This window comes from Apteryx rowi, unplaced genomic scaffold (genome assembly GCF_003343035.1).
Source record: "Apteryx rowi isolate R43461 unplaced genomic scaffold, aptRow1 scaffold_9, whole genome shotgun sequence".
Classification (NCBI taxonomy): domain Eukaryota; kingdom Metazoa; phylum Chordata; class Aves; order Apterygiformes; family Apterygidae; genus Apteryx; species Apteryx rowi.
The window spans coordinates 5,836,779-5,848,664 of record NW_020451204.1 but is presented as its reverse complement, the minus strand read 5'-3'; the positions used below and the strand labels follow the sequence as shown (position 1 = coordinate 5,848,664).

General features: G+C 37.1%; 1 protein-coding gene across 5 annotated transcripts in view; it reads left to right on the top strand.

Annotated features, from left to right (window-relative positions):
- The window catches only part of UPF2 (UPF2, regulator of nonsense mediated mRNA decay), a 70,960-nt gene that overhangs the window by 518 nt on the left and 58,556 nt on the right, over window positions 1-11,886 (top strand). For 4 of the 5 annotated variants that reach the window (XM_026091180.1, XM_026091183.1, XM_026091185.1 and 1 more), the window contains 2 exons: window positions 4,028-4,407; window positions 5,490-6,269. In XM_026091180.1, coding sequence (XP_025946965.1) covers window positions 4,046-4,407; window positions 5,490-6,269 — 1,142 coding nt within the window. In that variant the 5' untranslated portion in view covers window positions 4,028-4,045. Of the gene's footprint in view, window positions 1-3,456; window positions 3,481-4,027; window positions 4,408-5,489; window positions 6,270-11,886 lie in introns of those variants that run through there. The other variant, XM_026091181.1, reaches the window with a different exon arrangement.

The following is an 11,886-nucleotide window of genomic DNA, read 5'->3' as shown; positions in this document are numbered from 1 at the left end:
GGGCAGGTTTCCGTAGGCTCCGCCGGGAGCGGGGAGGGCCGAGCCCGCGAAGGCGGCTCCGGGGCTGAGGCGCTGCCGGGCGCCGCTGGACGTGCCTGGGGCGTCCTAGGGGACGCGGGCTGCTGAGAGCCGCCTTGCCGTGCGTGCGTTTGGCGGCTTGTGCGGGGCCTCCGTTTCCCGGTGAGAGCGGTGCTGCTGCGGCTGCGACAGCAAAACGTTTTCTCCGAGACGCSTGGAATCGAAAGTAAAACTGCCCCGCTGGTTAGGCAGCCCCGCTGTCCTGCCAGTGTGCCGGGGGGCTTCTTTCCCTGCACTACAATTCCTTCTCGTATCGTGCGTCTCGTCTGTCAGAAACTTATGGCTAGGTTTGAGCTTATTTTCTGCTGACTGGCCGTGATAGTTTTATATTCCTTGTCGTTAGAGGAAACCTCAATTGCATTTCAGTTCTGGAAACTTTTAACGCGCTGAAGAAACTCAAAAGTGTAACAGGCAAATTTCATCGCCATTAGAAAGCACATCACCAGAAACTTGACAGGGGGATCTCTTGCATACATTCTTTATCTCCCTAACCTGTTCTGTAATAGAGTAGCTGCCTAAAGGAATACTTACATGATTAAATTAATTTCTAATAGCAGTACAAAAATAATGGGGAAAAGTTTAGTAAAGCAGACATTTATTCTTTGTATCTAATGTTTGTGCAGTGCTATTTCTCCTCCCATGCTTGTGTCTGTAAGGATTGAGATTCTGATTCATGGAATTCCAGTCCCTCTGTGATAAACTGTTTTTATTGATGTGAGAGAACTAAGCAGCTCAGGACAAGGCGGCGGTGGTGTTTATGCTTTTCTTCTGAATAGTGGTTACGTTAACGATGCTGATCTTTAATACCTTGTACAAACCTTCGGATGCCTTGAGAATAAGCCCTTACGTCAATGTTTTCTATTAAATGTTGCCTAATCCCATCAGTTTTTCACAGAGTGAGATTGGYGTGAAAAGAAATAAATAGAAGTAAATAGAAATTCAAAAACAATAAATAATTCTTAATTCAGCTTGAGTTCAGGTAGGAAAAAATAGTGGAAAAATAACATAAATAGTTTTCACTAGGAAAAACAGCATCTGTAGGTGGTGGAACTAAGATGTTACAGATTCAGAACTTCTAAATGTCACTACAGGTATCGGTGGCAAAGGATCCAAAAGCACATCGAACTYGTGTTGTCTTTCTGTCATCTCTGGTCTAATTTTGAGCTGTGAAGCACCAGTTCTTCTGATCTGTTGGCTTCTGAAGTTCTWTTGACCTTCTTTCCTTTTCACCAGTACACTCACATAAGCATTAGGTACTAAATAGAAGTTTCTTTCTTTTAATGATTCCTTACCATTCCCTTAATTTGGACCTAACTCTGTATCTTCAACCTGTCTTTTTTCATAGGTTTCCTGTGAAAATGAGACTTAATTAAGAGCCTGCTGCCTGTCCATTTCTTTTTTTTTTTTTTTTCCTCTGCATCCTGTAACTTTTGAACATTTTGACCGGTGTCAGCCAGATTATACAGCTAAAAGTTTCAATGGTATAACCTTTCTACAGATCTTGTGATAATCAATGGCTGAGAAGAAGAAAAAGACTTAATTTAACATKTTCACTGAGGGAAAGGAGCATACATTCAAAGAACAATTCTGTTCTGTGCTGTTAGTTGGCACTCGTGTACTGACCAGTGAATCAGTGTGTGTATAGCTTGGAGACAGCCACCACACTGGCTGCTTCCTGCAATCAGTAGTTGTAGATAGAAAGAGAGTTGGCAGAACAGTGGGAAGGTTTGGAGAGATAAGGAGCTATACGCAGTGGGCAGYGCAGAGTATTGCAATGCATATGTGTTCTGTGATATATGACAAATCCATTAGAAAGTATGTTTCTTTAGCACCAATGTTCATGGCGGGGAGGGGGAGATGATATTGCTTTGGGATCAAAATCACAATGTACTGGATTGTGCTCTGTTCCTTTTCTTTATCCCATCTTTTCTCTCTTGCTTTTATACAAGCAAGTATCAGACATCCCTTTAAAATAGAATTGTGAATTTCTCTAAGTGATAAGAGGATAAGTACTGCTTTTAGTAAGTGACCATGATGCTAAAAATTGCATATATACTCCCCCCCCCCCAAATTATAATTAATTGAGTTACTTCATGAACAACAGGTGGGGAACAAAGATAAAAGCCAGAGTATTGGAATTATAACRTGTTTTTCCAGCATTTCTTCAATCAAACAATCATTTTTCCAGTGTTTTCCTTTTAAACTTAGCTACGAGTTTATCTTTCAGAATCTAACACATTTTTTTAAATGAATATGTTGCTCTGTTTTTGTGTTTAATAGGCTTCTTGGTGAACATAAGTATTTAATTTAATAAAGCTATCTTAGAGAGTCCCGTGCAACGGTCTCATGGATGTAATCTTACTAACACGATATTAAAGCAATGTTTGAATGCTAAAACTTTCAAACCCTTTATTTAAAAAGAGTGAGAGAGGTAGTTTAGCTGCTTTGAACTGATAACAACTTCCAGTATGTGTTCATAGTGAGAAAAGATTAGTGACGAAAGATTAATGAACTTTTACTGCTGTATTTGAAACAAAATATTTAGGGGGTTTGCATCCTCTAGATAGATCTTTGAGGACCAGGCCCTATTTAACTTTTAGTTTTAGACAAGCAATAGGGAGCCAAATATGTTAGTCTTCGTGTAAGCTATGCTGACTTAAGTGGTTTCAGTTACATAAATCAGTGCAAGAAACATCTCTTAATTGGTAGGCTGTGGGATCTCTGTCCTTAGAGATATTGAAAACTTAACTGTACAAGGCTCTGAACAACCTGATCTAATTGGACTTCCTTTGAGCAGTGGGTTGAACTAGGTGATTTCCAGAGGTCCTTTCCAACCTAAATTATTCCATGATTCTATCCTTTCTTATTCAATATATATTAACTTTGTGGTTGCATTTGGCATGGGACCCAGAGTAGAGGGCTGGAAATTCCAAAGATGATAAAGCTTCTACGAGCCTTATGGAAAAAAATTGATTGAGTAGAAAGGTGCAGATTGGTGCCTTTGATAACTTTTGGTTATTGTAACCTTTCCATTATCGTTTCCATTTGCCCTGCTGGCAGGGAGGTTTGGGCATGCATTTTAGCACAGCACTGTGCTGGTACTTGTGCTATGGGGAAGAATGCTCGGGGAAATTTTGGGAAGGGTAAGGAAAGAGAGAGAAATAAAGAGATACTTTTCACTGTGAGGACAGTCAAGCATTGGAACTAGTTGTCCAAAGAAGTTGTGTAGTCTCCTTCCTTGGAGATTTTCAAGCCTGGACTGGTGAAAGTCCAGAGCAACCTCATCTGACCTCAGAGTTGATCCTGCCTTGAGCAGGAGATTGGACCTCTTGAGGTACCTTCTAACCTGGATTATCATATGATCCTAAACAGATGTATCCAAGGGTGGAATATTCTTAGGAGGTGTGTAAAAAGGTCTGTGAGATGCAGATGTGCAGAGTAACATGGAACATAAATCATGGGGAACAAAGTTTTATTAGGTTTTGATGATGAAACAGTTTTTTTTTTATCAGTCTGGGGTTTCTGTTTTTGTTTTTTGTTTTGTTTTTGAGATGGACTTTTATTTATGTTTCAGTATCTTGTATTCCTAGGGCTGTARAAACTTCAAATACTTTACTTCGCAGTTCATGTTGAAGACAACTTTACAGTATATTCAGATAATCATTTTAATAATTTAGATTTGGAAACTATGATTCTTGCACATTCCCTCTTACCTTGAGCTAAGCATTATAACTTGGAACACTGTAACAAGATAATTGATTTTTATCTGTCATTAGGTTTATTCCTTAGTTTCAGGTTACTTAGTACCTGGATTTTTTTCTGATGAGTCAAGTGTTTGTGAATTATTTTATTCAGTTAAGAACTAAGTGAATATGGGTGGGCTGTGAAAGTGAATTTATTAATATATTAACAGCAAGCTAAACACACTTACTTTCCTGTGATTCTGCAGACTTGCCTGGGTAACGCAATGCCAGCTGAGCGAAAAAAGCCAGCCAGTATGGAAGAAAAAGAATCTTCGTTAAATAATAAAGAAAAAGAGTTTAGTGAAAGGCGACCAGTGAGCGCTAGGGAAAAGCCAAAAGACGATGTCAAGRTTGGAATGAAGAGAGAGACTTTAAAGGTTCCTGAAGATAAAAAGAAAAAACTGGAAGAGGAAAAAAGGAAAAAAGAAGACAAGGAGCGGAAGAAAAAAGAGGAGGATAAAGTAAAGGCTGAAGAAGAGCAAAAGAAGAAAGAAGAAGAAGAAAAAAAGAAACTTGAAGAGGAAGAGAAAAAGAAGCAAGAAGAGGAAGTTAAACGTCAACAGGAGGAAGCAGCTGCTCAACTCAAGTAAGTCATCTTTTAATGATTTAATTATGTCAAATGCTGTAGTTCTGCTATGAGGACTGTGGGCTATATTTATAGATGAACAGTTTGAGTTATTTATGAGTTGTGCCTAGTATTATAAATTTTACATGATTAACTAAGTATGCTTTGTGACTGCTGCATAGTTTTGAGTTTGACCTGTTACCTTCTATTATTTGGGTGTCTGCTCTGGGTTTTATCGTTGGTGTTCTCCTCGTGATGACCATGTAATGTGCAAATATGACTGAATAAAGAAGCATAATTTATTTTGAGGTGGAGAAGCGTTAGTGTCCTTAAAATGGGAATGTAGGGTCCAAAAGGCCCAGAGATCATAACGGGAGCAAACCTGCTGTGAGTGATTGCTGTAATTTCTTTTAATCAGTCAGAGACAATTGATACCTGGATGGCAGGCAAAGAATGTAGTCCGAAAGTTCAGTATATGATCTTACCAAGGCAGTATTTCTTAGCGTGATATCAAAAGGAACTGCGGTGTTGAAGGTATCATCTTTAGAACAATAAAGCCAAGATTCTGGTCATTCTTGTGCATGAAATAACATCACTTTCTAAGAATGAGGATAATGTTATAGCCAAAATCTAGGTGGGACAGGTATATTTCGCCTTTTTAAAAATTTCTGTGCAATTTCAGTGATCGGGGGGAGGGGATGATTTTTTTTCTCATATTTATTAACTTCGTAATACAGTAACCTGTTAAAAGGTATCTCAGTTTGGAGTAAAGGGAATTTTATGTTTTTTTATTTTGTAAGTTTATTGGAATTAAAATGTTCTGCACAGAAATACTTGAAATTGTTTTGTAGCAAGTGGGACTTGCCTTTTGCAGAAAGAATTCAGTCAGAGTAGTTTACTGAAACAGATGCTTTGGCTCATTAGGATTAACTTGTTAAATATAGGAGTATTAGAGTATTTTAGAGTACTGGAGGAAAATTTGTGTTTAGACCTACTGGGTTTAGAGCTACTCGGTTTCAAACTTTTTTTTTTTTTTTTTTTTGCTGTTAACCTGAAAACCAGGTTCTGTAATGAAATTAGTAATATTTATTTATTTATTTTAGAGAAAAAGAGGAAGCACATCAGCTCCATCAGGAGGCTTGGGAACGCCATCAAGCAAGAAAAGAACTTCGTAGCAAAAACCAGAATGCACCAGACAATCGCCCTGAGGAAAACTTCTTTAGCAGACTGGACTCCAGTCTGAAGAAGAACACAGCTTTTGTTAAGAAGCTAAAAACGATCACAGAGCAACAGAGGGACTCCTTGTCCCATGATTTTAATAGCCTAAATTTAAGCAAATACATTGCAGAAGCAGTAGCTTCTATTGTGGAAGCTAAACTGAAAATATCGGATGTGAACTGTGCTGTGCACTTGTGTTCCCTCTTTCACCAGCGCTATGCTGATTTTGCTCCTTCATTACTTCAGGCTTGGAAAAAACATTTTGAAGCAAGGAAAGAGGAGAAGACTCCCAACATTACCAAGTTAAGAACTGATTTGCGTTTCATTGCAGAATTGACAATAGTTGGGATCTTCACTGACAAGGAAGGTCTGTCTTTAATCTATGAGCAGCTTAAAAATATTATTAACGCTGATCGAGAATCCCACACTCATGTTTCTGTGGTTATCAGCTTTTGTCGGCACTGTGGAGATGATATTGCTGGTTTGGTACCAAGGAAAGTAAAAACTGCTGCAGAGAAGTTTAACTTGAGCTTTCCTCCTAGTGAGATAATTAGCCCAGAGAAACAACAGCCCTTCCAGAATTTGTTGAAGGAATACTTTACGTCTTTGACCAAACACCTGAAAAGGGACCACAGGGAGCTACAAAATATTGAAAGACAAAACAGGTGACACTTAAATGTTGCTTTTAATTTATGGAGAAAAAAATAGTTTAATTATGAAATGCCTAGATTTGTTTCAGTATTTGTCACCAGACAAAAGTCCATGTCAGTGGCGTGTAGAAGAAAAGCATGTTCTGCAATATATCTTAAAAAAAAAAAAAAAAGCCAACCCCCTCCCCCCAAACCAAACCAAACTTCTAAATATGCTTTGAATATTCAAAAAAAAAAGGGGGAGGGGAGAGAAAGTGTCTCCAAATACCTTTTAAAGGAGGTTGGGGGAAAAAAAAGACCTTGAGCTTTAATTCTCAGCTTGAAAGTAATGCTTCTTTCCCAGCTGGTATTGTCCTTTTCCAGTTGGCACAATCTGATTTCTCCTTTCCACCCACATACATCTTACGGAGCATATGCCACAATGGCTTTGGTTTGCTTGCTTATTTAGTGTACCAGTGTTGTCAATGGTACTGAGTACGGAGGAAAAATTTAGTTAGACTAAAGGATACCCTTATACTTTAATGTAGGCGTATGTGATGCTTTAAAAATTAGGGGTATAGGCAATTTGATACAAATTACCTTAAATGTCTATATGAAGTATTAGTATTGAAGGATATGAGCATACACACCATTACGATCTGAATGATTTAATTTCCACCCTGACCATATTGTTTAATAATCACTTGCTTTTCTTTGAAGTATCCTGAACTGTCATTCTTGGAGCCAGTCTAAAGCCAACTGCTGGTCTTAAAATTTGGTTACATCCTTTTGGAAGAATTTCAAACAGATAGAAGTGAACACATTACTGTGTAGACAGGCTTCATCCAAAACGCTGACCTGAAAACTCAGTCCAGGGCCAGACATATGCTAAGAACACACTAAAATCTGCTGTTCCCAAACCGAGGGTTTAAACACTTAGGTCCATCGTGATGACAGGTATTTTGCTGTGATCCTAATCTGGTTTCTGTTTATGTGTTGCATTTCACAGGATTGTAAATTGACTTTCAAACTAGCATTATTTCTCCAAGTACCTTATTCCTTTAAAGGGGATTGACTTGTCATTTTTAATTTAATGAATATAAACTGTTATACTTTCACAATTACAGTTGGTTCTGGACATAAATGTGATACAATTGCAAATCAGGACCATGATACAGTAGAAGATACTGGGTTAACTGAATTCGTTTCCATACAATTGACCCCTAGTGCACCATTTAGCATTTGATTGTGGATATCTGTTTAAATAGTATTTTTTCTGTTCTGAGATTCCCACTAATGATCTAGTTCACTGGTGTGTTTTTCTACCAGCCACTTATAAACRGTTATGAAAGTATTTGCTTTATAAAATATTCTCAAAAATTCATGTGCATATATTTATAGTTTTTAAAAATCTGGCTAGGATTTCAATGAGCGAATGTTGTAAAGTCTGTATGATAGGAAATTAAGTGAAAATAATCCCAAAGGATGTGAAGAGATCAAGAGAAGAAAAAACGTAAGTGTTTTAGGATAGGGAAGTGTACTCATCATTGACCTACTTTGAGCAGGAGATTGGACTAGAGACCTCCTTTTAGGTTCCCTTCCAGCCTAAACTATCCTATGAATTTAGGTGCGAAGCTCTCTTTTGAGGAAGAAATGTGAAGAAGAATTATTTTATATCAACTTTTAAATATTTAGTTTAGCTCCTTAAAAGTTGGAGAATAGGTTTTGTTTAAGAAACAAGACAACAAAAAACTTTCCTGCCTGATTTGATTTGATTTCAGCATGCCTGTAACAAAGAGAGATGGCAGGCAGTTGCACGCTGCAGATGTGCAAGGCACAAAGTCAGACACAGAAATTTGGCTAGTTAGGGGTCTGTGGATACCACAGAAACTTTCCTAAATTGCTGATTTCTGGAAAGCGATTCTAAAAAAATGGTAGTAAGCCTATTGATGAGACCTGTCTTCTGTATTCAAAACCTGATCTACTTCACTGATTGCAACAGCTTTTATTCCCACTACTATTCCAGAACCGATGAACTGAAAAGGGAGGGAGCTGCTCCCCCTTGTGCATCAACAGAATCGTTTGTTCAGGTTATGATGTTTCGTCAAATAAATACCATCTGTATCAGGAGAGTTGCCACCGCTGTGAAATGGCTCAAGCTGTATGGACTGGTTGAATTAATTGTTAATTAATTAATTTGCTAACTAGAGCTGAAGCACTATGTTACCTGCTGAAATGTTTGGTTAAAATTTAAAAGCATTATTACACACACAGGTTTCTGCAAGCGGTTCATTAGGAAAACTGTCTTGAGTTGCACCTTGACAGCAGAACCTGACAGTTGGCTGGTTGCACAGCTAAGGGCACAGCAAAACCTGTGCAGGCCGTATTATTGGAAAGAAACGACTTGATTCTGAAATTCCAGGGTGGGTTTTCAAAAGTGATTGTTAGATATGGAAGAAATTCATCTAAACTAACTATGTTTTTAAGATCTAGTGAACTTGCTTTGTGACACTTCATGAAACTTTAAAGAGACATAAAGATTAGGTACCTTAAACTGTACTGTTAATTGTATGCAGAAATGGATTGTGCTTTTTAAAGTTTGTTTGATATGTTTTATCTTGCTTGAATTTGTTAACACTTGTCTTTGACCAGGAAACTGAACTGTAGTTTTACTGTTACTACAGCATGGATTTCTTTAGTTGTGTGGTTTTTTTGTTTGTTTTTTGTTTTGTTTTTTTAATAATAGTGCAGAGCCATATTTATGAGACTGCAGGTAAATATTTCAACTTAATAAAATATATACTTAATGGATAGCTGTCTCCATGGAAAGGTCATGTGTTAGCACTTAACGTGTGTTTCCTTAATCCCAACTAAACTACTGCATTTTGGAAATTGTCAGATATCTGCAAGCCAAGGTAATGAATATTATGTAGGTATGTTTTTGGAAGACAAGAAACAGCTTTTGCTAGTGCAGCTGCTTTTTCCCATCTAGCAAGACAGCTATACCGGGTTTTGGTTGCCAACAGGTATAAGGGGTTTTGTTGCTTGCCCTATGAATGTGTTACATACAAAGATGACTTTTGTTTTACTATTAAGATGAAACTAAACATATCTAGGACTGAACTTATATTGCTTAAATTTTTACAGATTTTTTTATATACCATAAAATGTTGGTTTTTTTGAAAGCATGTGATTGGTGCATAATTACTGCTTAATGAAAGACTGATAATGTGATGATACAACCAGTCCCAGGAATTACGACATTCACACCTTACTTCAAATTCTTTTCTGATGCTTTCATTTCAGTACCGCATTTAGGGTGCATTTGTCAGTASTTAGAGCTAGTCAGCCCAATGTTACTGACATTATTCAAGCTACTATAAAACAAATTTGAGACTTGCTAGGCAAGCACTTTCTGTCAGCTTCCCTTTGAAAAGCCCACATTTCATCTGAGCCCAGTAATACTCTCTTTGGCCCTGTTGTAGTCAGCCCCCAAACAGCTCCAGAACAGCTCCAGAATGTCCCTTAGTGGTAAAGAACCGACTGTGCTGCCTCGTCCGTACAAGAACTGGTGATGCAGAGTGGAACACGCCAGGGATGGGGAAAATATATTTCTTGGAAGCCATAGTTGGGAACAAACTAGAACATCTCTAATGAGCAACCAGCTCATACGTAGCTGACGCGAAATCAAAGATGACTGAAATCTTTCATCAGTCTTCTGTGGCAAGCTTTGTACCAGCAGAGATTAATTTGTTCTGTAYGTTTGGTTCGCAGTACTGAAAGTTCTTGGGTTTTCTTGCTTAAAATGCAGAATGCTTTGTATTTCTGCCTTCTCTAGGAACTCTGCTCTGTATTGTAAGAGGTTTGGTATTTGTGTTCTTTCTGGTATTTAATTTTGGAAGTCATGTAACATCCTATCTACACCAGAAGGAAGACATAGTTTAAGTTATTAGTTAAAAACAACCCAAAAGTCTATTGGTATGGTAATTGGTCAATATTTATCAGAATAGCTTTAGTCCAAGAGTTTTCAGGAACTTGAGGAACAGTAAATTTTTACAACTCTTGAGTTAGAATTAAATTAGAAAATACAAGAGCAAGTATAGAGATAAAAAGCTATGTGTTATTTAAAATTTTATAATGCTAATATCATATTTGTGTTCCCAAAGATAATGGGTAATTTTAGATTATTTCCATTTTTTTAAGAGTTAAAATAGATCAGAGCAAGCAAATATAATAGGGAGTAAAAGGGAATCCTCTGCAAGTTGAGATAAAGATTTGGCTAAGATTTCTCTTTCTGAAATGAAAGATATGTCTGCAACCTGCAGACCTAGTAACCACTGTATAATTTCACTAATTGACATCAATCTAAAATGTGTTGTCTTTCAGAGCACATACAAGATTTAAATGGTCTTTGTTTTAGACTTTTCACGTATGTTCCTATAGAGAATATCTGGCCTTGTTGTACAGACTCTGGGTGAAGTTTTACAAAACTTTGAATGTAGAACCCGAAGACTGACAAAACGTCGTACTTTGGTTTTTCATTTAGAATCTTGGATATCATTTGAAAGTCAGTAATATAAGCAATGTATAATGACACTGGTTTCCTTAATTCAAAATAAGGAACTTTTAGTTTCAAAAAGTTACAGAAACCTTTGTGATCTGAAAATAGCTTCTTGGTAAGGAACGTTTAAAGTGTGGTTGTTGCACTCAGAACTTCAGGAGAACGTGTATATTATGCACCTCCTAACTAGAAAAAGATGGAGGTGTGTAAAAAAATAATTACTTGCATGTAATGCTTTTTTTAAGTATGTAATGCATAACACTTTTGAACTATACTATCTACTCTTTAAAAACAACTGACACTTTATTTTTAATCTGGTATAAAGAGTTTTGAGCAATCATTCATGAGTTGATGGGCCTTAGTTGTTGTTAAATTGGTAAGAAAATAGTTGTCCTGTCCTGCATATAATCCTGAAATGGCTTCAGTGTGTATAGTGCACTTCTAAGCAGTGTTTATACTCTTTCAAACACAAGTTGCTTTTGAAAACAGATTTTGGTTTTAAAAAGTATTTGAAACATTATGGTTTAAAACTACTGTGGGTCAGTATCTTGAAATCAAAGTGCATGTGAAAAAACAACTATAACTTTTCTTAATTTCAACTGATAGCCCTGAAATAATTTGCTGGAAAAATGAATGGATTCATCTTAATGTGCAACTCTTCTGAGCCTCTTGGTGATGATTGTCCAATTATTCATTTCAGCAATATGAAAACATATTGTTACAGATGCAACGCAACTCTTACCCAGCTTTCATGCTAGCTGAATGTTTTCCTTTACTACAAAAGTCTTCTATTTATAGTGCAGGGAATAATTATTAAGAAATAAGGAGCTTTTTTTCTTTTCAGATAACCTATGTCTTTGGACATCAAAAGAGCTTCTGTACTGCACTTGATTATATTGAAGTTGGTTATTTGGTACAGTTGGAAAAAATAGCATTGCCCAAATTTTTGCTGTTACCATTGCAGTCTAAACTAGAACACGCGTAATTCCCTCAGAGAGGGACAGTTGGCTTTGCTCAGTGGAGAAATTGGGAGTAGCTGATTATAGCTCAAATACCTTTAATGAAAAAGGTTGTCTAACTGCAACTTTTAAA